Consider the following 26,251-nt stretch of genomic DNA (forward strand, 5'->3'; position numbering starts at 1 on the left):
AGAGGGTGAAGCAGGTCTAGTCTCAAAGCCCAGTACTGTAGTAACGGCTCACTCTGATGTTTCACAGCCCGTTTGACACGAGCATGTTTCTGTGGTTGTGAGACTGTGTGACGGACGCATCGGTCTAAACCATGAAACTAATGTGGAGCAGCTGCCAGCTCCTCTCCACAACAAATACATCACACTAACAAATCCATCTACTCAGAGGCCAGGTCTACTGTAGTCCACAACCAACACATCCCTCAATGATGATGGGGTTTGACCCATCCATAACCAACCACTAACCGCAACCCAGAGATACAGGTTCACTATCTATTGTGGCCAGATCCATATTTGTGACCTGTACTCTACCATTGTAGTCCAGTCTAAACTGATGATTTACTGTTGCCACTCACCAATAAATCACAGACGAATTCCAGAAACTGAGACCAGCCTGAGAGCAGAGAGGTAATTGAGTTAGAACGTTATCATGCCAATTTATGGCATCCTTTTCATATTTATATTCCTGACATCAGATTGCTGTCTGAGATTTGAGGTTTAGTTATCGCTAGCAAACAGCGATGAGAGTGTTTTATTTTTAACTCAGAGTCCACAGGGACGCTGTGTAGCAGAGCATTAGGAGCATTGAAGTCATTAGAATAATTGGCTGCCTCCTGCTGTAGAAAACGGGTATATCAGTGTGGCCAGTTTCTGTGTTGAACCTGACAAATCCATCCACACACACTCAGCAGCACCGCAAACGAACAGGGCTATAACTCAGGGCCTCTAATGTGACGCTCTGTTTAACTGGATTTGTTATTTGTCACATCAACTTGAATAAAATCAAAGAACATTCTGGTCTGTGTGAATTGAATCCATATTTCGGTCTTTACATTGCCGTAGAGAGATTCTGTATCCCGTTGTGGATTGCCAACACACATACTGTAGCGTGTTGATTTAGAATCCGGGGATTTTCATCTGTTTCAGCTCAGTGATAGGAGATAAATTCTTCTTCTACTACAGTAGCTACAATGCTTTGCATGTCCCAAGTGTGGATTTGCATTGCGAGTGTGAGCTACGCATTTGTAAATGTGTTTTCTCTTGTTTTTTTTGTTTTTTTTTCAGGGCAATGCATCTTGTCTTGAGGAGAGCTACTGAATCACCGTGTTTCTGAGCCTTCTCTTGGACATACAGAGTTAGTGCTTCGAGGCAATCTGACTAGGACTCTTAGTGCCCTGTGGCTGACTTGGGACTGACACTCCACCATCAGGGGCAGTTTTAGTGCTCATTGCTCATTGGGCTGAAGTTCTGCTTCACTGCGTCTGAAATAGAAATCTCACCAGTATTGCCCTCCATGGTTTCTGCCCTACTCAAGACCATATCATCCTACATTGAAAAGATTTGCAAAGGAATGTTTACAAAGAAATTGGCAAATCCCACAAAGAAGAAAGAGAGTTGTGAAAATAAATCCAAATTGACCACTGATTTGCAATCACGTAATCCAACTTTCTCCACCACTCTGAAAACCACAGTCAAGAAAATCTCCAAATGCTCTTCTGCACGTAACATATCTCTCGAAGACGACAACAGTCAAAACGACTGCTCATCTCTCTCACCAACATTCAGTTACCGCGTGGCTATAGCGAATGGACTCCCAAAAAAAACACTTCAGTTAGATAATAATGAGAGTGTCCTCCAGGAGATTCTGTCCGTTGAAAGCATCCTTTCCGACTCCCTGAGTGCGACCAAACCCGTCCGTAGACTGGATGAGCAGAGATCTCACACCATGCCAGTGAGAAGGAACAGGAAGAGCCTCATCAGCCTGGCGCCTTCTGACGGTAGCTCCGAGGGCGAGCGCGTGGAACGCTCGAGCCTGCAGACGCTCAGGCTAGGCGCACTGCGCAAACTGAGGAAATGGAAAAAGAGTCAGGAGTGCGTCTCCTCCGACTCGGAGGTGAGCAATTGGAGGAAGACCCTGGGCATCCGGAGCAAGTCCCTGGACCGGGCCGGGCGACAGCAGAAGAGCTCCACCCTGGAGCCAGGCTCATCCTCCACCGGCTGCATCAGCCAGACCCAGGATGTGATGGAGATGATCTTTAAGGAGCTGCAGGGGATCAGCCAGATAGAGACGGAGCTGTCCGAGCTGCGTGGCCACGTCAACGCCCTGAAGAGCTCCATCGACGAGATCTCCAGCAGTGTGGAGGTGGTGCAGAGTGAGATAGAGCAACTGCGCTCGGGATTCGTTCAGTCCAGGAGAGAAACCCGTGACATTCATGACTACATCAAACAGATAAGCAACCAGACCAACAAGGCCTCCCTTAGGTTCCTCAATGTTCCTGAGGAAAAGTTCGAGAAAACGGAGACTGTCATCTATACGATTCTAAAAGAGAAAATGGGATTCATTGATGCACATAAAACACTAAAAATAGAACTCGCCCATCGGTTAGGACAACAAAGAGAATGTTCCAATGCTAAACCTCGTCCGATTATTGTTATCTTTTCAACCCTCCAAGATAGGGATTTAGTTTTGAAAAAATGCTATAAACTTAAAGGGACAGGTATATCTGTCTCTACGGATAGCTTAACTCATGATGTGAAGGAGAGGAAAGACAAAAGCTTACCCTCATCTCAGACATATGAGAGCATGGATATAAAAGTCTCAGGAAAGGATAAAGTCGTAGAGAGTGACGACTGGGATTCAATGGACAGTGACAAAGAGCTAGACGAGCTAAGCAAGAACAAATATGCAATGGTGATTTCAAAGCCTGTCCATAAAAGTAAATCAGACAAAAAGAGGTCCCACCACGACCACAGCCGGTCAGCAGACGAGGCAGGGTACTCGGGGTCGGTTCATTACGCTGATGACTCGTATGACGACTCAGACAAACATGCCAAGGCCTATTACTCTGACCTGACGCCTGGCTGGCTCTCCCAGAGTGACTACTCCACCCCCAAGCTCAGCCGCTCCGAGTCGGACTGCTCCAAACTCTGCCAGTCCTATTCAGAGGACTTCTCTGAGAGCCAGTATTTCAGCCGGGTCAACGGCTGCTCCCTGCTGTCCTCCTCGGACCAGGAGCTGTGGCAGAGGAAACAAGAGGACATGGCCTCCTCCTGGTACGCAAGCCCCAGCCAGCCCCTCAGCCAGGAGAACCCCTCCTATGTGGAGCACAATGAGGTTGAGACCACAGAGACTATCGACAGTGGGGTGAGTAACGGTCTGGTCTGCATGTCTGGGGACAGGAGCCACTACAGTGGTTCCCAGCTCTCCCTGCAGGCCGACCTCTCTCCCTGGAAGGACTGGCATCACCTGGAGCAGGGCGCTGACTCCGGCCTGGACGCTTCCATAGAGCAGAACTTGGTCTCCGAGGTCAGCAGCCCCTTTGACCCCACAACCATACCAGGCTTCCCTGAGAACATTACAAAGTGTCAGGAGGTCGATCTTCAGTTTGAAGGGGAAGAGGACTTCATGACTCTGGATAACATTCCCTCCACAATCCCCTCTGTTGTCCTCCCTCCTGTCACCACTTATATCCCTGCTCCCGTACCTATCGTAGAGAAGGAACCTGTCCGCAAGCCACCGGTCCTTAAATCAAAAGAGACCCTCAAAGAAGGCTCTAAAGTAACTACAAAAGAGGGACCAAAAGTTAGTTCCAAACAGGGCTCTAAAGTAACTGTAAAAACTCCTAAAGAGACCACTAAAACAACAACTAAAGAAACCGCTAAGGTAACAGTTAAAGAACCCCCTAAAGTAACAGTTAAAGAACCCCCTAAAGTAACAGTTAAAGATCCCCCTAAAGTAACAGTTAAAGAACCCCCTAAAGTAACAGTTAAAGAAACCCCTAAAGTAACAGTTAAAGAAACCGCTAAGGTAACAGTTAAAGAAACCCCTAGAACGATTGCCAAGGAGACCTCTAAAGTGGTTGCAAGGGAGGCCCCTAGAGTGACTGCTAAACAGGGTGTCAAAGTAGCCTCCAAACAGGGCCCTAAGGTGACAGCTAAACAGAGCCCTATTGTCACCCCTAAAGAAAGCCCTATAATAACACCTAAGGAAAGTCCTTTAATAACGCCTAAAGAAAGTCCTATAATAACGCCTAAAGAAAGTCCTATAATAACGCCTAAAGAAAGTCCTATGATAACGCCTAAAGAAAGTCCTATAATAACACCTAAAGAAAGTCCCATTATTACCCCTAAAGAAAGTCCCATCATCACCCCTAAAGAAAGTCCTATAATAACTCCTAAAGAGAGCCCAATAGTGACCCTGAAAGAGAGTCCTCAGATGATCTGTCAGGAGGCCCCTAAAGTAATTGCTAAAGAAGTCCCTACAGAGACCCCTAAAATGGCCCCTGCGGAGGGACCCAAGGTGCGTGCTAAAGAGGGCCCTGTAGTTATGCCTAAAGAAGGCGCTAAAGTGAGCCCTAAAGATGCCACCAAGGAGGCCCCCAAAGTGGCCCCTAAGGAGGCCCCTATATCAGCCCCTAAATCGGCCCCTAAAGAAAAATTCCAAGAGATTGATGTCAATCACAGCTTCCACCAGAACCAGACCAAGACTGCCACCATGTACCGCAGTCAGAGTGAGATCAGAACAGAGAAGGCCGAGGAGGTCCCAAAGTCGTGGAGCAGTAGATTGAGCATCGACCTCACGGATAAATCCTTTAGCTTTGGCTTTGGCTCCACACTGCAGAGGGCCAAATCAGCCCTGGAAGTCGTCTGGAACAAAGGCTCTCAGACCACCAGTGCTCCCCCAGAGGAACCCGCCAAAAAAGAGGAATCCTCCTCTTTTATGGGCCGCTTCCGGACTCCGTCCGTCTCCACTGTCAACGACTCCAGCACAACCATCGACTCTGACGTCTACACAGAGCCCTTCATCTACAAGTCTGAAGAGGAGAAGGAAGGAATGGCAGCAGGCAAAGCAGCTGAAGCCGGAGATCAGCCTGTCGATAATGAAACCCACTATGTCGAGGTGATGGAGCAGGTTCTAGCCAACCTGGAGAACAAGACCAATGCCAACGAGATGGAGGGGATGGAGGAGCCCCCGCAGGAGGAGTATGAGGCTACACAGGACTATGACGCCCCTCAGGGCGTCGACGCCCCTCAGGTCTTCGAGGGATCTGAAGACTATGAGGCGGCGCAGGAGGCGGCTCCAGTGCTGGAGTATGACTGCAGTCTGGATGAGCAGTACGACGAGTACAGCGAGGACTACGACGACGCCCAGCTGACGGAGGACACAGCGGAGTACGACGCCATGGTGGAGTACGTCGAGGTGGAGGAGCCGGACGAAACGGAGGACATGGAGGAGGGGGACGAGGAGCTAGAGGAGGCGGAGGAGGCGTCTGAAGCTTCCGAGAGAGTGGGACAGCAGGAGGAGGATGAGAACAAAAACGTCCCAGATGAGAAGCCTGCGGAGGCCCCGCCCAAGAAGCGCCTCCGACCAACGTTCAAGGAAGCAGCGCTGAGGGCCTACAGGAAGCAGATGGCTGAGCTGGAGCAGCAGATCCTGGCTGGAGGTATGGTGCATTTCTTCTTAAATGGTGTGATACATTTCCTCTGAGAAACAAATGTGTCTTCAACAAATGTGAGTCCCCTATCTAGTCTGAATAGCGATCTCAGTGGACAAATTGAGCACCTCCCACCACAACCCTGAGAATTGTTTTTCTGAAAATACATTTGATTGATGTTATTCATTGTTAGACTAATGAGGTCTAATGTTAGATTTTTAGATTAGATTAGATTTTTTGATGTAGGTATAATATTCATGTGTCAGCATTTGTTTTCATCAAAGGCTATTTATCTTACCTTCTTATATCATCTTATTTGAAAGGTACATCATTTGAACATGTGGTCGAGACAGGTCTAAGAATGAAGACTTTGTTGGAATGTGTTCAAAGGTATGTTAGAAGCCCAGACTTTTCTTCCACTGATACTAAGGATTTACCCTCTACCTTGACTTTGAGAGTTGGATTTGTCCCTGCCGTATTCTTTATTGTAATTGATTTTTGAGGAATTTATCAAAGGGATGGAGAATTTCTCTGAAGGTGGAAGGCAGTGTCAGGGGAAGAATTATGTTTGTATTGGGACCATGCAACACTAAAGACCCAAGCTGATGGCTCCTCTAACAGAATAAAAGGTGCTTTTCTGAGGTTAGACTGTCAAATTATGGTTCTGTGAGCATGCCATTTCTCATAAAGTAATGGTAGAAGGTAAATCCTCAGTATTAGTGGAAGAAAAGTCTGGGCTTCTAACATGCCATTGAACACATTCCAACAAAGTCTTCATTCTGACAAAGTTCAACAAAGTCTTCAGTCTGACATTCTTAGACCTGTCTCGACCACATACACCTTTTGTAAACCTAAAAGGGTACACCCATGGTCCTAGGGCTGTCATGAGTTCTTTCAGAGTGAAATAGAAACACGGCTCCAGTCCATTCAAAGATCACAGATAATGAATCCACTGGTGCATTATGCAATGCCTCATAATATCAGGGGGAAAAAAACTCACAGTCATGCAGCATACCAGGTTTTCTTCTACAGTACCAATTTATTCTACAGTCTCAATTTCCTCTACATTTAGTAGAACTGTCCCATTTTTATTTACACTTTCAATGTGAAAACGTATTTGTGTCAGGCTATTGCATTTAACACACCACAGCGGACAGTTAAATATGTGGTGGAGGTTGATTGGCCAATCCTCATGCACACACAGAAGTGAAAGCTTTTGCGTATAAAAACGTAGCTAAAGAAAATGATTTTCTGTGCTGTATAAATGGCTAGTATTGACTCATTGAAGCAAACAATGAACTTCAGTACTTCAAGTGGAATGAGGAAAGGCTTTCTATCCGAGTTACGAAGGGGGCCAGGGGAATTTCCTGTCTCTTATTTAAAGTGAACAAGGCTCTTGACCTACATTGTGGCTCAGTCACAGTGCACTCCCACTCTCTCCGCCAGCCAGCCAGGCAGGCAGGCTGAGAGCATTGACTACCCTGGCAGCTCCATACAGGTTTACGGGCTGCCTGCTGCGCCACAAGCCGAGGATGCCGAACCTATAAATGTTAGAAACGGAGACTACAGTGAGTGTCTACAGAGACAACCTACCTGGCAATGAAACTGATTCTGATTCTAATTCTGATACATGTTAAATTACAATAAACTATGATGTTTATGACTATTCGCACTGAATGAACACGAGACGTAAGATGTTATATATTTAGCATATTACCAGTAGACTTTACTTGAATACACAAGACAACTAGAAATCGATTCCTCAATAGACACATACAGTACAGTACTATACCTGATTCACAACTAAAGTGCACCATGCTTGAACGCAGCACGTCACATGGTCTGGTGATTATCGACCAGTGATGAATGTAGCCCTAATGTAGGAACTCCAATGAGGTGCAAATGATGTATTATTTATTGTCACGCACAAGTGTGTTGCCGAAACATCCAATCAGAGTTGATTGCTCTCCCCAGTCGTAGTCTGACTGCTACGTGTGCGCGTCTGCATGTCAGTCTAGATAAGGCTTGGTTGAGGGAGCACAGCTCTCCGCCCTGTGTGAATGGAAATGACAGCTCTTTGTCCCAGTGTGTTAGCACAGCTACTTGGAGCAGAGCTACTCTCCCTCTCTCTCTCTCTCTCTCTCTCTCTCTCTCTCTCTCTCTCAGTCACACACTCATGGCCAAGGCGTGCTAGCGTAGTGAAGTTTTCCGATGTGGCGCCCCTCCTAGCGCCGTCCGCACTCCGGCGGCGTCTGTATTGAGATGCTAATTCACACTCCCAAGGGCATCCTGTAACCAGGTCAGCCTTGCTTGGAATACAGTATTTATATGGGTCTGCAAGTGAAGTTTGCCGCTGTCTCCGTGGGGAGCCAAGAGAGGCAGACCCTCTTCTTGCTTACTGTACTGCGTCACATCTGGACGCGTGGTTATGCAATATGCAGATGAAGAGTAAGTGGGCGGTTGTGTTGTGTAAACGTGATAGGAGCCCAGACACCAGTGCTCTCAGCTGACAGACCGCCTCTGGACATGGGTACTGTAGTGGCCCCTCAGTGAGGAGCCAGAACTCCATCAGCAACCCAGTCCTTGGTGTCCGGTACTGCATCACATCACTGTGTATCGCATGCACACCGATTGCGGCCAAGTGTGAAAACTTTCAGGCCGGCGGTCATTGAAGTTAATGGGATCGCCATCTCCTCATTTACAACTTCAGGTTGGGTTATAACCCCAGATGGCAGAATCATCTGTAATTTGTTGCATTGTTAACAAGCTAACGTGCGATATATTGGTTGATGCATTGAGGTGTTCCCCAGATAGCTTGTGAACAAGTGAATTTCAGATTCGGATACTTTTTATTCATGGATCAAATGAAATAAACAGTAAATTCACGGTTTAATACCGGGCTCTGGATAAGGAGCATGAAAGGGAGACCCCAGGGAAGGTAAATGAAAGCTTGAATAGGGGCCCCAAGCCATACAAAGAGAAAACAGATTCAGTACCACACCCTTGTACACACCCATTCATCCCACCACCACTCCCCACGCCACACACACACACACACACACACACACACACACACACACACACACACACACACACACACACACACACACACACACACACACACACATGCACACACCCCACACATACCAGAAATATAATTCCAATTGGGTACATCACTCAGACTGACTAGTAATTACACATAAGTGGACAGTAACTTTCTTTTTACATTTTTCTTGGAAGATGAGAGTGACTGTGACATTTTAATGAAACCATCAAGCTCATTCCAAATCTGTGGTCCCCTGCACACAATCCTCAGGCTGGTGAATTTGACTTTTTCCGTGAGATAAGTGTGTTCTTTCTAGTATCATAAAGCCTAATTTATGCTTCTTGAAAAGTGTCGCTCGACAAATGTCACTCGACAAAATAAAAGTGTCGCTCGACATGTTGCATTTATGCTTCGGGCGACACTTCGCGTCGTCTCTATGGAAACAATCAGCCGCGCGCTTGTGATTCTGTTGCGCGCTTGTTGTCATTCTGAGAGAAGCGGCTTTCTGAGGGAAAGGGTTGAATCTGCGGTAAAGAAGTTATTCAGTGCGGTTTTCATTGTGTTTTGTTTTCATTATTTTCCGCAGTACTTGGGCATCTCTGTGAAGGGGCAGGGATGAATTGTATAGGTGGGGATATCTCTCCCGTTCCTTTACTCCTTCCATGATAGCCAAACGTCAAATGACAGCCAAAACTAAAACAAGGCTGTGGAACAAGCATATCCATGGCAACGCACGAACCTTCTATCTAGCTATCCAATCACACTTGAGCGACAATTTGTGACGGAGTCAGCGACATTAGAAAAAAACGTTGGTGCGTGACAGACCTCGCCCATGACGTCAAAAGTGTCGAGCGACGGTTATAAAAGTGTCGAGCGACGAAGCATAAATTGGGCTTAAGTGTGCAGGGGATTGCCGATTGAAACACATAGACGAGAGTTACTGACCTGATTGACCTGTACTAGTATTTTAGTAGTATTGAACTCACACAGTTTCAGGAGACCATGTGTGAAAGGCTGGGCCAGAGGGAGCGATGAACACAGCCCAAGATATTACACGTATGATTCTCTTTTGTAATGACTCAAGTTTTACAAGGTAACTGGGGAAATTATTACACCATACAATATTACAGTAGTCGATATGTGGTTCAAAAAAAATCTATATAATGTAAGGAGTGATGAAAGTGGGAGGAAGTGTCTTAAATTAGAAAATAGACCAGCATGCTTAGATAATTTGTTTTGTAGAGCATCAATATGATTCTTGAAATTTACAAATTCATTCTAATTCTATCAATTCATAATTTATCATTTATATGAATTTATTCATGATTATAATTTATAAATGTATAATTTCTAAATTTCAAAGAGGATTCTTGTGAGACAGGTGTAGGTTTGTATCATCAGCAAAAATTACTTTATGTAATATGTCAGATGCATTAACAAAATCATTTATGTATATAATGAATAGGAGAGGCCCCAATATAGAGCCCTGGGGGACCCCATATTTGATTCTCTTCTCTTTGTGATTTATGACCGCTAACAGACATACTGTTCTCTATCGTGCAAGTAACTTTTAAATCACTTCAAAGCTACGCCCCTGATACCATAGAAATGTAACTTGCCAAGCATAATCTCAAGATCAATAGTGTCAAAAGCTTTAGAGAGATTGAGGAATATTCCGATGGTATGGTCACCATTATCAATAGCATCATTGATCTTTTTTTACCAAGTACCGCCATACATGTTGTGTTTTTGTTCATGAAACCAAACTGAGAGTTGGTGAGAATTTTAAGTTTATCAAGATACCCACTCAATCTACTGTACACAATCTTCTCCAGTGTAGGAAGTATGGAAATTGGTCTATAGTTGTTGTTGTCATTTTTTTCACCCGACTTATAGATCGGAATAATTCTTGTAATTTTTGCCATTTTTGGTATGCATCCGGTGAGTAAGGATAGATTCATACAGTAGACGAGTGGATCAGGAATTACATGCCCAATGGTCTTCAAGATAATACTACAGATTTCATCTGCAGCAGCCGTATGCGAGCTTTTCATGCTCGTTATCATTTTAAGGACCTTGTTTCAGTCAGTTGGTAATTCCCATGTAGATATTGTCTGTATGAGGTAGCCAGAGGGTGATGTATTTTGCCGGCAAGGTTTTCGCCAATGGAAATAAAGGGATTCTTGAGACTGTTGGTGAGGTTGTTAATATCATTGTTGTCTTCTCTATTGATATCAGCGAGCACAGGGCTTGTACAGTATGTCCCCTGCCTACTTTGTTCAGTACCCGCTGTCTTTTTTGTAATCACCCTCGCATGCTTTTATACATTCGGTGTAATGATCTGTTTTAATTTTCCGTTTAATGTGTGTGAGTTTACTCCTATATAATGAATAATTTTCCTTATTTAGAATGGTTGGATTTTTTACATAGCTTTTATAAAGTTTATTTTTTGATTGATAGGTTTTAGAATTCCCTTCGTTCCTTCGATTTTGTTCTTTGTTGCCACATGCAACCACCTTTTCCCGGAATGGTGCTCTCTACAGATTTAGTTATGTAATTAATTAGGTAGTTACATGTGTTATCTGGATCACTGGCTTCATAAATTGAGTTCCAGTTTTTGTTCTGCAGGTTATAAGATAATCTCAGTAAGGTATTTTCATTTAGGATTTTGGCTTTTACTTTATGCAGTGAAGTAGATGCTTTATTAACTGAATCAATGGGTATCATTCATCAATGGATATCATATCAAATGATCGGATATATCAGATCACCACACCGGACGATAAGCAAGTGTTTTGATTGTATAGGTGTCAATTGTGGGGAGGAAAGAGGATGAATATAACAAGTTTATAAAATCATATTTAGCATTATCTTCTTTAGCAAGGTCAATATTAAAGTCCCCTAGTACAATGCAGTCCTTGTTATTGTTGCAATAGAAATGGATGCGCCTTCCTCAAAAAATAGACTTTGTTGTGGTGCTAAACCAAAATTGTGAACATCAAAAAGGACATCAAAGATGCATGGTAGCACTCACCAATAAAAGATATATGGACAGATCCTCTATTTCACCGGTTTTATTTTTGCCGTCAATGGATCATGCTAACATTTCGGCCAGAGGCCTTCCTCAGAGCATCCTTGTTATTATTTTTACATATGGAGTTCATCCAGTTCCATTCTAAAGATATTGAGGTCAGAGTCTGGGGACAGTATATAACTCCAATTACAAACGTTTTTATATTATTTGTTTTTAACTCAATAAAGAGGGAGTCAGAGTGACCATCGTCGATCTTCACATATTTTAACAGAGTTCAGAGTTCACATATAGACATACTCCACCACCACTCCTATCAAGTCTATTCTTGTTAATTAGTCTATAACCATCTATATATATATATATATATATATATATATATATATATATATATAAGTGTCCATATGTGTTTTCTCATTCAACCAGGTCTCACTACATCCCACCACCTCAAATCCACAATCAGTAATCAGACCAAAGGGAGACTAGGTCATCTTGGAATTTATTCACACTTCTAGTATTAACATGTAGAAATGAGAGGTTGTTCTTATCTATGAAGTGTTTAGTTTGGTCTGTCACTTAAGTCCACACAGCATTGGTCATCATCTCCATTTCTTGGATCTTCAAATCCCATATATGAATCAGAGGTGTCCTCTTAGGTAATTTTGTTCCGTGCACGCAGATATGCACAGACGCGTGTATGCATGAGAGTGCAAGGCATACATAATGAGTCCACACCAAACAAGATATTATTTGCACCCAAACACACAATATTAGTTAGCGCCCACATATGTACACACACACACACACACACACACACACACACACACACACACACACACACACACACACACACACACACACACACACACAGACACATACACATACTTTCTCATGCGCACACACAAACACGCACACTCCCACCCACGCACACACACAAAGTACACACGCATGCACATACTACACACACCCACACACACACGTACAGACACACACACACACACAAAGTACACATGCACGCACATACTACACACACCCACACACACGTACAGACACACACACGCAAAGTACACATGCACGCACATACTACACACACCCACACACACACGTACAGACACACACACACACACACACACACACACACACACACGCACACACACACACACACACACACACACACACACACACACACAGACAGAGCCAAAAAAAGTGATACTGTTCCCCTGACCAGTCAAAACTAAAAAGATGGTAAAAAAAATAAAATAATAATAATCCAGGTAGGGAAAGCGTCAAAGCCAAGAGAAAGTTACATCTGTTCCAAAATGTACCAAAGAATAAAGATCCATGTACATCCATGCACATTTCATGCAGAAGTAACTGTCTAATAGCAGTTGGTTTAGGCTAATGGGCTGGGCATGATTTGGAGACCTACTGTAGCTGGCAACCCCAACGGACATCGCGTTGACATAAAGTTTTCACACTTGGCACCGATCTGCGTAATGTCCCTTCCCTCGTTTCTTTGGTCCAGTCGTTGGAGTCTCTGATTCGTTGGAGTCTGATTCGTTTGAGTCTCTGATCAGTTTAATTAGCGAGCTCCTGTGGAGCCTCTTGTCACAGTGGAAGCCGCCGGTCACTGGCCCCCCTGCGTCGCTACCTGCCAGCAGCCAGACAGAAAACCTCACCCACGTGAACATCTTCTCTTCCTTGGCTCTTACATAATGCGGTGTTTGAATGCCATAATTATGAGTCTTCAGCTTCTAACCCAAGTTTGAACTCAAATTTTTTTTTTGTACTTTTTCTTTTAGTATTCTTTTGTTTGTCATTGCTTTTTATTCCGAGTATTTCCCTTCATAAATTCTTCGTAGCAGCGCCGTGCATCTTAGCGACCACTCATTTTCTTGTTTTATCTGATTTAAAGTTTTAATTAACAAGTCTTTTCAAAGGTGTAAATTTAGCATATGAAAAGCCTGCGCTGCCCTAATATAATTCCAACCTCAAGCAGACGTGTACGCAAAAGAAAGCGGCGACCCGGCCTGAATTTATTCTTGTCATAAAGCCCCATTCATCCGTGCCACACTGTAATAACCTGCTTCTGTTTGGCGCTCCAGTGTGATGTTCTATTCCTGGGCTGCGCCTGCAGGCAGGGCCTCGTCTTTATGTTTGAAATGTGAACTAAACAAACCGCCCCGACGTCAGAGTCACCGGAGCGAGGCGGAGCCGGAAGGGCGACGGCGCCGAGAGTGGTCCGAGCGAGCGCTGGGGGGGGGGGGGGGATGCGTCAGTGCGTCGCTGGCTGTAGCGTTGGGACTACTATCGGGGAAGCACCACAGCCAAGAAGCCGCGGTCTGACAGGAAACGGTCCGACTCGTAGCTGGCCAGCGTTCTCCTCCCAGCGCGGCCGGGGGTTCCTCACCACCCCCAATCTGACCCATCCTGACCACCCCCCCCCCCCCCCCCCCCCGGCTGGCCGGACGTGAGTGGGTCACCGTTCACATATGGCTCATCCTCTCTCTGTGAAACACATCTGCCAATTATCATGCTGTGCCAACATGCAGAACAGATAAATAGTGTGTTTGCGGCGATGGCTACCAGGCCATTCCCAGATGGCAAGCGGATCTGGGCCATATACAGGCCAGATCTGGCCCTTGTGGCTTAGTTCCGGCCCATATATGGCCCAGAATCATTACACATCCGCTTGCTATCTGGGTCCCCATCAGGCTGTCCAGTCCTGTGCTGAGACCATGCAGCAGTAGAGTCTGGGTCCCAGTTCCTTGCTGCTTAACTCAAGCTCTTACTGGTGAATTATAGCCCAGGCCGGTACACAGTGGAGCCATTTTGTTTCACTTCATTATTCAGTCTGAACAGGCTCCCATTGCTGCTGTTTTCCGAGATGGGCGTCGCTGATGAGGGAGTCCTCAGAGATCATCCCCCTAACCAATCACAGAACTTGAAATCGCATTCAAAGGATGCTGATAGGCGTGGTTGGAATTCCAACAGAGAAATCACTTTGGACAAGAGCTTTTCCAATTTGAAGTGGGTGTGCGATTCAGCAGCCAGCGCATTGACATGTGACATTCACCTTATATTATATTACCATGTTTTTCCATAAGTCTATCAATCAGTAAGATAGTCCTTCATCTTGTTATTTTCAGTGTGTGCGTTTGTATGTTTTCGTGTATGTGTGTGTTTTAGTGTGTGTGTGTTTGTGTGTGCGTGTGCATGTGTGTGTGTGTGTGTGTGGATGTGGTGGTTTAGTATCCAGCTATTATCAGGTCTTTGCAGGCTTGGCTGCTCCAGTGGGCTCAGGTCGATGGGCAGTGTGTGTGTGTGTGTGTGTGTGTGGGAGGGGGGGGTGGGGGGGTGCGGGGGGGTTGGGGTGATACGTGCCTGCCTGGCCAGCAGGATTTAGTGCTGCTATCTCAACACACTGCTCACACTACAACCAACTTTGCTCTTCACATCGATTGCATTTCTATTCTGGGAGATTTAAGGCTCCCCTATAATAACCTTTAGATACCTCCGTGTTTGTCGGTGGCTTGCCTACAGTACCTAGTATGTACATAAGTGACATTGATTCACGATTCAAAACATGGTATGGCTGTATCTACTGTACTTTAGTAATACCTGTGCCTACAGTACCTCTGAGCTGAACCGAGTTTTGCAGTTTGCGAGCGCAAAATCTGCGGTTCCCAACCTCCCGTGGATCCGGGTTTATTCCACAGTGATCGCTTCATCATAACTCTGCAGTCTGAATCGCTGGATCATAACTCTGCCATCCCAAATGACAAACACACAGCGAGTGCCACCATACGACGGCTGCTTTATATGTCAGGCAGGCTGTGTAATCCATCTCCTGTCAACAGCTGCTTTCTGAGTGTGAGCGGTGTTTGGTCTTGATTACACCGACGTTTATCACCAACAGATCAATACCGGACTAATTATACGCCCGTGTAGTGTCGCCCATTGAAAAGTGAAGCGCCCCCCTCCCCTGTCAACAACTCGCAGTTTGTCACTTCAATATGATGTCCCCTTATGTCCCGACCTAACGACGTGACAGTCCACGGGTGCCTGCGCACATTCGTCACATCGATCATTGGTGTTATCGCCCCTCAAACCCGGGACAAATCCCTCAGTGACTAGATTGTTTGTGTGCTTCCTGTTTGAGTTCCTCGCATTATGCTGCTATTCACAACCCCTCTCTCTCTCTCTCTCTCTCAGGCACACGCTGTCTCTGTGTGTGCTTGTTAAACGTTTGGGATGAGCGTTACACACTGTACTACACTGCATCTCTCGTAGCTGTCTGACTGATTGACTGCCTTTCCTCGGCGAGGTTCCCCTCTAACTCTCTGCCTCCTCTCCTCCCTTCTCTTCACAGATAACAGTGCTTTGGACTCCCAGGTTTAAACTCATTGTTAAACAAGCTTCATCCACACCCACATCTTCTCCCTGTTTCCGTTCCCTGCGTTTGTGTGTGTGTGTGTGTGTGTGCGTTACGTGTCTCGCCGTGAGCGGGGTTGAGTTTGTTTGTGTGTGTGTGTGTGTGTGTGTGTGTGTGTGACCCTGTCATAGAGTCATTAAAAAGTTTTGCATGTGCCTCGTGGCCATCTTGTCATCACATTTTTTACCGTTTGTTTCTCCTCCCTTATTCTGTGAAAATGATTTGGGTGGTAAACAGGAGCCTCTGGTCAGAGGAGGGAGAGTTATACAGACAGACAGACACATCATACCTGAAGCACCATGGACAGCACATTCCATGCAGTGCTCACAATCTCACTGCAAATCACAGTGACATGGAATGATTCATGCTCTCCTCTCCTCTCCTCTCCTCTCCTCTCCTCTCCTCTCCTCTCCTCTCCTCTCCTCTCCTCTCCTCTCCTCTCCTCTCCTCTCCTCTCCTCTCCTCTCCTCTCCTCTCCTCTCCTTTCTTCTCCTCTCCTCTCCTCTCCTCTCCTCTCCTCTCCTCTCCTCTCCTCTCCTCTCCTCTCCTCTCCTCTCCTCTCCTCTCCTCTTCTCTCCTCCTTCCCCATCTCCTCTCCTCTCCTCCCTTCCCATCTCCTTCCCTCTTCTCTCCTCCCATATCTTCTCATCTTCTCTCCTCCCTTCCACTCCCCTCCTCTGTTCTCTCCCACCCTCCCTTCTCTCCTCCCCCTCTTCTCCTCTCCCCTTCCTCTCTTTTCTTCCTCATCCTCTCCCGCTGCTCCTCTCCTCATCCTCTCCCATTGCAGCTGTTCTCTCTTGCCTGTTCTGACCTACAGATGTTGTTTACTTTTCCGAATTCCACTTTTTAATTTTCTTCCTGTTGCATGCGACCCCCCCCCCCCACACACACACACACACACCTCCCCCCTCCTCCTCCTCCTCCTCGGTGTACACTGTCCTGTGAACGGCTCCTCTCCAGCCATGTCTGACTCCTCTCTCTCTCCTCTCTCTCTCCTCTCTCTCTCCTCTCTCTCTCCTCTCTCCTCCACGCAGACGTGCAACGTCCTGGATCCCAAAGTGCTCGGGTTGCAGGCCGGAGGGTGAGTGGCCCCGCCCACCCCGCCATGACGGGCTCACATTCACAAACGCACCAGCGACACGCAGGCAGGGGGAGATCAGACATGTTCGGGCGCGCAGAGACGAGGCTCGCGCCGAGGCAGGGCCGTGACGTGCTCCTAGATCCCAATCTCTCAGGGTCGCGCCCCCCGGACGTCTCTTTAAGCGTGACAGGGGCAGAGGATGAACCCGCCGGGGACGCTCTGATGTCAGCGCTGCGCTCATCCGAGGGGGCCGGAGTGACAGCCGCGGTGATTCCCCTCGGGGGGCCTCAGCCCCGGTGGAGCCCAGGGTTTGGGGGTGGTGGGGGGGGGATAGTGAGCCACACACAGGGGTGGGGGGGGGTAATAGGCAGATCTAGTGTGTACCTCAGGCAGCCAGAGAGATTGAGACGGGGTACGGAACGCTAACGAGTACCCCAGGCCGTGATGAGCAGCAGGGGGAGACATTCATTAGAGGTCGGCCTTTGATTATAATTCAATTTACAATCACGTACGGAATGATAAATACGCCCGATTATAATTAGTATGAAGCGGAGCCAGATGGGAGGGGGGAGGAGTGAGGGGTAGTGGGGGGGGGGGGGGGGGGGGGGGGGGAGAGGCCAGGCGCTGACCCGGGCCCAGGTGGAGCTCCGTTCGCCCCCCGGGGGCCGGAGGGAGGTAAGACGGACAGGACAGCCGAGGGAGAACGAGCGTGAGGTATGATCCGCCGCGATGGCCGACAGCGGCGTAAATCACGGCCGCCTTTTTCAGGTGGGTAATGTCTCCCCTGGCAGGGCATTATTATGATATTAATACACTCTAAACCTGTCTGCGTCCGCAGGGCTGGCAGCATTCTTTATGGTATTGACAGCATGCCAGATTTGCGGCGCAAGAGGACCATGCCTATTGTCCGAGACCTGGTGAGTTATCTGCCTCGACGAGGTTACGTGTGATTTAATGGCGAATCTCTCTGAACTGGGCCCTACCACCATAGGCCAAAGCCAGGCAGGGGACCCCCCGCCCCCCTGCGCTCGGCGCGCCGCGTGTGAGTATGGTAAATCCGGACCGCGCCTCGGCGGCGCCCCGTGTGGCCGCGCGCGGTAGTGGGCGCTCGGTCGTAACTCGCCGCTCGTTCGGTCGAGCGGAGGGCGGAGGCTGCACCCGGGGTGGCATCCTGTTGATGTTCTCCGGTTCCGTTTTAGGACGGCCTAATGTGCAACGTTCCCTATCTAGGCCCGCTTTAGCGCAGGCTAGCGTATTAGCGTGCTAGCGCAGTCCACACCGTCGTCCCCGTGTAGGTCCAGAGCACTGTACACAGTCTATAAGAATATTACTGGTGTTTGTTAGTGACTATTTGTCTAATATATGTCTGTCTTGTGCTTACGTGCCTGTTCTCATGTTCATGTACAGTATTTTACACCATATCAGGATAGATACAGGTACAGTACCATACGTGCGACAGCTCTAGAGCTTACAAATAGAAATAAATGACTGTCTTACGTGACAGTCTTATAATAAATGAGTCTTACGTGCGCTTTCAGAAAGACGCATTGAACCGCGAACTCTTAAAACCACAAGCAGAGTTTTCTGCAATACTTCCTTGTCCAGTAATCGCTGACAAAATGGAATTGATAATGTAGCTTGATTGTTATAGACATCTGCTGATGAATGTTTATATCACAGTGGACAACATGAGTTGATGCTGTATTTGTCCATATCTCTCATGAAATTAATAACCAACAATATCTTGGTAAGTATGGGTTGTCGTTTTTGTTTATGGATTTTGCGTGTATATATATTATATATACCATTCCTACATAGACCCATAACAGCTATGGGTGATATTTTTCAGTGAGTTGTCAGATTTCATCTCCCGCCCGGCCATTTCCCTGCTCATCAGGATGCCACAGGGCAGCAGAAACATAGAACTTGAAATGCTGACAACTCAACCCAAAAATATACGAGGACTTCATTTGACTTCTGATTTAACTGTGTGAGGCTTTTAAATCAGGTAAAAGCAACGCTGAAGAGAACCTTTTACACATTGGATGAAGTCAGTAATCAGCGGTCTAATTGGTCCCCTCTCATGCCTCTCCTCTGTCGATGTCCCCCATTGGCTGTGTGATTGCTTCAGGGCAGCAACAGCGTTCTGATTGGTTGGGACGGGAGGGATCCTCGCTACAGTGGGGTGCAACAAAAAGAATAGTCTTACACATGTATTTGACGCACGCTACAACACCTCAACAGCTATCATTAGGACACAGGGTCTACCTGTATTGCCTGCAGCAACCTCAGCAGTGCTAGTGCATGTTGATAAACTCACATCAACACTCTTAAGTTCACGTAGAGGTCATATCTCCTACATTCTCCATGGCTTCCATGGTTCTTTACCATAGCTGGGCTGAAGACGAGAGGGTGCTGGTAAAGACTGATGCAGTATTGTCAGCTGTTCATGTCTGCATATCTCTCTGTTGCGTAATCTCGTAATATTATGGGATAAGTGTGTATCTATCTCCCTCACTCTGGACACCCAGGCTCAGTGGAGATTTACAAAGTAGCTAATTTGTGTGCGTGTGTGTGTGTGTGCGTGTGTGTGTGTGTGTGTGTGTGTGTGTTGGTGTGTGCTGGTGTGTGCTGGTGTGTGTGTGTGTGTGTGTTTGCGTGTGCTGGTGTATTTGTGTGTCTATGTGTGTGTGTGTGTGTGTGTGCATATTTGTTGGTGTCTGCTGGTGTGTGTGTGTGTATTTGTCGGTGTCTGCTGGTGTGTGTGTGTATTTGTTGGTGTGTGCTGGTATATTTGTGTGTCTGCGTGTGTGTGTTTATGTGTGAGTCAGTGTTGTACAGCTGGCTTCACCCATACCCGAGTCTGTGTCTGGTGTTGTGTCTGTTGATGTCAGACTTCGTGCAGGACAGACAGCAGAAAGATCACTCCTCCAATGCTTCATCCAGCAGAGACCAAACACAGTAAACACCAAGCATGAGTGCAAATTAGTCACTTTTAATGCATGAATGAATCGAGAAATGACTCAAGGTTGGACTCTCTAGACGAGCAGCTCCCTCTCTAGAGCTCTGTGGCCGAGTCCTGCATGGCGGCCGACACATCTACGCACTCAGTATGGCCATGCTGTCACTTTGCTCTGTGTGTGACCTCCGCACCTCCTCTCTAATTCAATCTCTCCACTTTCTATCTCCCTCCCTCGGCTCCCTGGGAATCCGAAGGCTCTGGTAAGTTCCGCCGCTTCGCTGATCCAACTGGCCCCGCGTCGATAGCTGGACGCCACTTATGCAAATAAGACTCCTCCTATCGGCCAGAGGTCTTCATTTGGTGGCTTTGCTTTGTCTCCTTTGTGCTCCTCTGTAGAACACCCCCCCCACCCCCCCTCCCCTTGACCTGAGTGAGCTGTGCAACAAATTAATTAGACAAACGAGCCAGTCAATGGCGCTTAATACTGGGATAGAAAGTCTACTGTATTTAGTCAGTCTATTTCTATTCCACAGTTGCAGGAGTTGCGGCTCTATAAAGGAGATATACTGTACCAGTGCATAACTGAACTCAATTCTGTTGGAGGTCATTATCGCTGCGCTCCAAGGAGGCTTAAGCAACTTCGACGCATGCGGGGTGATACATCACAGTCCGTCTGTATTTGATATGCACGATAGGTGGGACCCAGCGTTTCGACGCACATCAATCATATCATTCACCCTGGACTCTCTCTCCTTTCCTCCTCTCTCTCTCTTCCTCCTCTCTCTCTCTCTCTCTCTCTCTCTCTCTCTCTCTCTCTCTCTCCAGACTCTCACTGCTCGAAAGGCAGGCATCTCGTTCGCCCTGGTGACCAGATCTACCCTGAACAACGAGGACCTGGTGAGTGCCCCCCCCCCCCCCCCCCCCCCCTGTCGAACACCCACACGAGGCGAAGGGGGGACAGACTCTCGGAGCCGTGTCAGTGACGGACGCCCTGTTAACGCTGTGCCAGAGAAGCCGAAGTCTCCCAAGATGGACGTGCGCATCGTTAGTCACCGGCTGGAGATTACTTTCTGCGTTTCACTGTAATTCGGTGGGGGGGGGTACGGTAAGTGTCCAGCTGGATCGCTGTACAGTACTCCTTCTGTTTTATACCGCATAACGCCCACTGTTTCTAGGTGTGCCAGCGGTCCCAGTGCTCTGGACGGTTCATCTGCAGAGTACCTTCTGTAGAGGGTTAATAACTCCACCCGCACTCTCAGACAGATGAGTTTGGCTCCGTAATGCGGAGCCGGGAACTCTGTTAGTCAGAGAGGGCCTCATGTCTTCATTTAGACCGCGGCCCCCATGTGTAATAATGAACTCTATGCGTTGGAGCAGTCGCAGCAGATAGGCGGAGAGTGCTGAATGTCTCAATCGATGGGGGTGGAATTTGTCTTCCTTCATGCCGACCTCCAGAGCTCCCCGCATTAATTAATCACAATCCTTCCCTCCCGCTAAATAAATAAAGCCGGTGCGATCGGATACAAACAGCCGAGGGGTGCGGCGTCTCCCAGAAACAGAGGAAGACGGGGGTCCATGTTAACTTTAGTCTCACAACACCACACTTTCAAGTTCTCTGCCTCCCAAAGTCTGGAGACATCTCTGCTGAAAACAGACGCTACCAATCAGGATCACTGTCTACACATGAGAATCGAAACAAAACATTCACTGCCCCTTTAAGAAGGACCGCCCTAAAGACGTTGGAATGGTTATGCAATGCAATACCAAGGTTTTTTTTTCAATCTCTCTAATTGTTTCCACCCACTTTTAGCGACAACATCTGGACAAATGTCTTCAGCCTCTAGTTGAGCGCAGTGTTAAGAGACTGACCCGTGAGTCCATGTCACCATGGTTACAGGATTAATGGTGTACAGTAAGCCTCATGTCACGGGGTTGACGGTGTGAGCCTCATGTCACGGGGTTGACGTACGTCCATCTCCCCTCCTCTCGTTTGGATGAGTCGGAGGACTGATCCTGACTCTAACGGATGAGGACTGATTCTGACTCTTAACGGATGACTTTGTATCTTAATACCGTCTGCGCGCGGTCGGTGACGGACGATTGCGCAACCCCAGCGCGGTTCTAAAAGAGGTCGGCTTGATGAGTAAATGTAATAAAATACAATGTAATAAAATACATATGGGTCTGTGGAGGGGGGCATGGTCTCATAACGGCCAATCACAACGCTTGTTTTCCAACCCTTTAAATACCAGTGTGCCAACGCTATAAGAATTGACAATTTCCTGACATGGATGACGGTTCCCCACGGCTCGAAAGAGGAGAGCCACAAAGAGCCCCCAGGGTCTCATGGTCGTCCTCATGTCGGCAAATCACGTGGCCGCCGTTCCACCGCCGTAGGGGGACGGACCACTAGCAGGCGGTCTGCGATTGGTCGCCGCAGGAGACGGCGAGCGGCATCGGCAACGGACGGCCCCGGCTGCTCCCGATGAGGGATGAGGGCGGATGAGTGTGCTAACGGGCGGATGAGGGGGGGCCAGGGAGGGCAGGGCGGAGCTGCAGATTGTGCAGCGGGGTTGTAAGTAGGACGAGCAGATGTCAGTTTCATCCGCTGCGTTAAGTCCAGGAGAGTGCATCCCTGTGAGGACGACTGTAAACGGCCATATGCTCTGCTGTAGAGAGGGGGGGGGGGAGGGGGAGGGGAGGGGAGGGGGAGGAACGGGGGGTGCGTTTGGTGGGGGGTTGACGGGCCCCACCTACGACTTTCAAACCGCAGGGACTGAGGCATCCTGTCCTCTCTGGACGGACGATCGGCCTTGCTCTCTTTCTCTCTCTCTCTCTCTCTCTCTCTCTCTCTCTCTCTCTCTCTCTCTCCAGTCTCTCCCATCTCTTTCACTTGTTCTCTCTCTCTCTCTCTCTCTCTCTCTCTCTCTCTCCAGTCCCTCCCATCTCTTTCACTCTTTCTCTCTCTCTCTCTCTCTCTCTCTCTCCAGTCTCTCTCTCTCTCTCTCTCTCTCTCTCCAGTCTCTCTCTCTCTCTCTCATCTCTCTCCCTCTCTCTCTCTCCAGTCTCTCCCATCTCTTTCACTCTCCCTCTCTCTCTCCCTCTCTCTGCTATCTAGAGCAGAATGAGCGAGGGAGTGTGTGTGGGACGACTGACTGCGTGTGCGTCGACGGCGCTGGACCACACGCCGCCAAAGGCTTCTAACAACGGCCTCGCTGGAACCTGAGGAACCCCGACGCCTGGGAGACGGAGACAGGGAGGCGGGAGACGGGTTAACGGGGGAGGAGAGAGAGAGGGGGAGATGGAGAGCGTGAGGGGGGAGGGGGGGGTTAGATGGGGTTTGAAAGAGCAGGAGGGAGGGGAGGAGGACAGGGCGGAGATGGGACTCGGCTGAGCGAGATTGCTTTCTCTCGCACGGCGGTCACGTGACGGCTGCAGCCGCAGATCGATACAGCAACCCTGCACCCCGAGGCTTAGAGAGAGAGAGGGAGAGGATGAGAGAGAGAGAGAGAGAGAGAGAGAGGATGAGAGAGAGGCAGAGAGAGAGAGAGGGAGAGGAGGATGAGAGAGAGAGACAGAGACGTGTTCTGTTCTGGTGGCCTGATAAGTCTCTCTCCCGTGGTGACAGCATCGCTGGAAACGTTCTCCAGATCCACTCCGCGCCTCTCCTCTCTCTTGAACCTATCAACTCCCGATCGAGCTCCCCGCAATCTAGCCCCCGGGGATCAGACGGGCACCACAACATCCCCCCCCAGCGTCCCATCACACATGGCAGGGCTGCCGGGCCACGCCCCGTACCATGTCACACAGAGAGGCTGGAGGGATTTCAGGATTTTTCCTGGCTTAGAATGGGTCTTGATGGGTCAGAATGGGGGTCGATGCGCACATAATTCTTTGGGGAAACCAGCATATATATATAGGCCTATGTTCTTTGCTGTCGTTCTGACTGAGCTCACTTTTCACAGTCGCGGGAAATCTCCCGACACAAAATTGATATGAAGACGAAATGTTTAAGATGCTGAAACTGGTCTATTAATTATCTCGATTACTAGTGGTCCAAACCATGGACAACGCAAGAAAGATGGATGGGCTGCACTTGAGACGAGCTATCAAACACATTTGGAGAGGATTTGAATTGCTATTTTTCTCAATTTTTTGCATTTTGGCACTGGTGATTTTCTTTGGCTCAGGCTAAAATCTCTTTTGGGGGGACGCCAAAAAATCCTGGATTTATGAGACCCATGTCTGTAAATGACAACCTGGACTCCTCCTCCACTGACCTTTTCACCTCTCCACACGCCCCGACGCCTTCCAATCACCGCCTGACGCTACCTCAGCGTTTGGTACACGAAAGAAAATTAGAAAAACAAAGAATTGTGTAAGAAACTGACTTGTCCTGGTCCTTTCTGGAACACTCGATAAGTACAGCTCAGTTGGCTCACTGGCTCTAGTCTAGACAAAATGTACCGCACTTATTCTCCTAAGTCGCTTTGGGTAAAAGCATCTGCTGAGTGGAGCAGTGAGGAGATCGGCAGAGGGGCATAGGGAGAGCCTACTCCAGGGTTGATCGCCGCCTCCCAGCTGGGGGGTAGGGGGGGGGGGTGTATTAGAAAGCTTAGCAGCAGTTCGTCTGGTGGCGAGGCTTTTCCTGCTTTTCCTGGTAGGACCCATGGCCAGGTGGTGAAGTCAGAGGATCACTGCGACATCTGCTTCCTCTCATCCTCCTCAGATTAAAAGGGGAAGTCATCTTCTCTTTCTGGACATTTCATTAAAGTCCCGAGGGGCCACGGCAAGAACCAGGGAGCGCACGCGCGCGCACACACACACACACACACACACACACACACACACACACACACACACACACACACACACACACACTCCTGTCATCTGGTGTCATTTCATCGTTTGTCTCTCTGATGGAACTCTGTTATTGTTGCTGACTGTGTGTGTGTGTGCCTGTGTTTTGTGTGTGTGCGTGTGTGTGTGTGTGTGCGTCCGTGTGTGTGTGTGTGTGTAGATGTAACATGATGTCAGCAGACTGGGACATTTGGAGGGAGGAGTTGGGAGAAAGGAGAGGAGGAGAACTCAATACAGAGAGATCTCTATAGGTTGTATTTCACCTCCTCAGGCCCGCCCCCCCACCCCCCTCTCTCTCTCTCTCTCTCTCTCTCTTTCCAAGCCTACGACACACTGTGAAAGGGTTATTTACTGCGCGCATTGATTCCCCCCCAGTCAGGAATCGGAAAACCCAGCCGGCGGACTCAGTCCCATCGGCCCGGCCGGACCGGCGGTGGGGGGGGGGGGGGGGGGGGCACTCATTCAGACCCCGACAGCCCTCTAACACAGTCAAGTATGCAGTCAGCAGAGGCCGTTAACAGCGAACCACTCTCTCTTAACAAAGACAGCGCTCTGGCCAGGCTGTCCGTCCGGTTCCAGAGGGATTCAGAGCTCTATATGTTAGCGAGGTAGAGCCATCACTCTGACCCTGATCTGCAGGGCCGATTAATAGGTCCAAGGCCGATAAATACCGTCCAATCAGTCGGCTTTAACTCCGACAGGGTTGTGCTGGATTGGTGATTGGTGGTGCAATTGAATGTTAAAACAATTGCATACTCACGCTCCTGCTTTATTCTGTCAACGTCTGGGCGTAGACGACACTTTCAGGTCTGAGCCGAAACGTTGACAGAGTGAAGCAGGGAGAAATGTGTGTGTGTGGGATTGTGCATTTTTTTTTTTTTAATCTGAAAAGTCTTTCTAAGGGGATCTTCTCGCAGCACAACAAGCATTTTTGTGAGTGCGTGTCGATCTCTTCACGTTGTCTTTGTTCTTTCAGGAAATCACGATCACATTGCCGTTTGATTTCCTATGTTCTTGGACTTGTAATATGAACTTGCCTGAAAATAAATTGATTACTCAAAGCCATCTTGAGTTACTTCTATATTTAGCTGCTTCTATATCAATGCAAACATTAAAGCTTGACAGTATGGTGTTTACTGCGTATACTGTAAAGAGATTATGGTGTTTACGGCGTATACTGTAAAGGGATTATGGTGTTTACGGCGTATACTGTAAAGGGATTATGGTGTTTACGGCGTATACTGTAAAGGGATTATTTACTCTTATAGACCCAGCCATACTGTACTATATGTGTTCAACCGATTTTTCACAAGCTATTCTTTCTCTCTGTCTCTATCTCTTTAGAAACTGCACGTGTTCAGG

General features: G+C 48.0%; 1 protein-coding gene across 1 annotated transcript in view; it reads left to right on the forward strand.

Annotated features, from left to right (window-relative positions):
* Nucleotides 1–1,333: 1,333 nt before the first annotated feature.
* The window catches only part of LOC311308512 (protein unc-13 homolog C-like), a gene marked incomplete at both ends in the record, with an annotated part of 70,562 nt that continues 45,644 nt past the window's right edge, over nt 1,334–26,251 (forward strand). Inside the window, 6 exons of the mRNA XM_084437475.1 lie at nt 1,334–5,483; nt 15,924–15,946; nt 17,021–17,067; nt 17,906–17,984; nt 20,873–20,926; nt 21,205–21,262. Of these exons, the coding sequence (XP_084293601.1) occupies nt 1,334–5,483; nt 15,924–15,946; nt 17,021–17,067; nt 17,906–17,984; nt 20,873–20,926; nt 21,205–21,262 (4,411 nt within the window). The remainder of the gene's footprint in view (nt 5,484–15,923; nt 15,947–17,020; nt 17,068–17,905; nt 17,985–20,872; nt 20,927–21,204; nt 21,263–26,251) is intronic.

The sequence above is a fragment of the Borostomias antarcticus genome (assembly GCF_949987555.1).
Source record: "Borostomias antarcticus genome assembly, chromosome: 4".
Lineage (NCBI taxonomy): Eukaryota > Metazoa > Chordata > Actinopteri > Stomiiformes > Stomiidae > Borostomias > Borostomias antarcticus.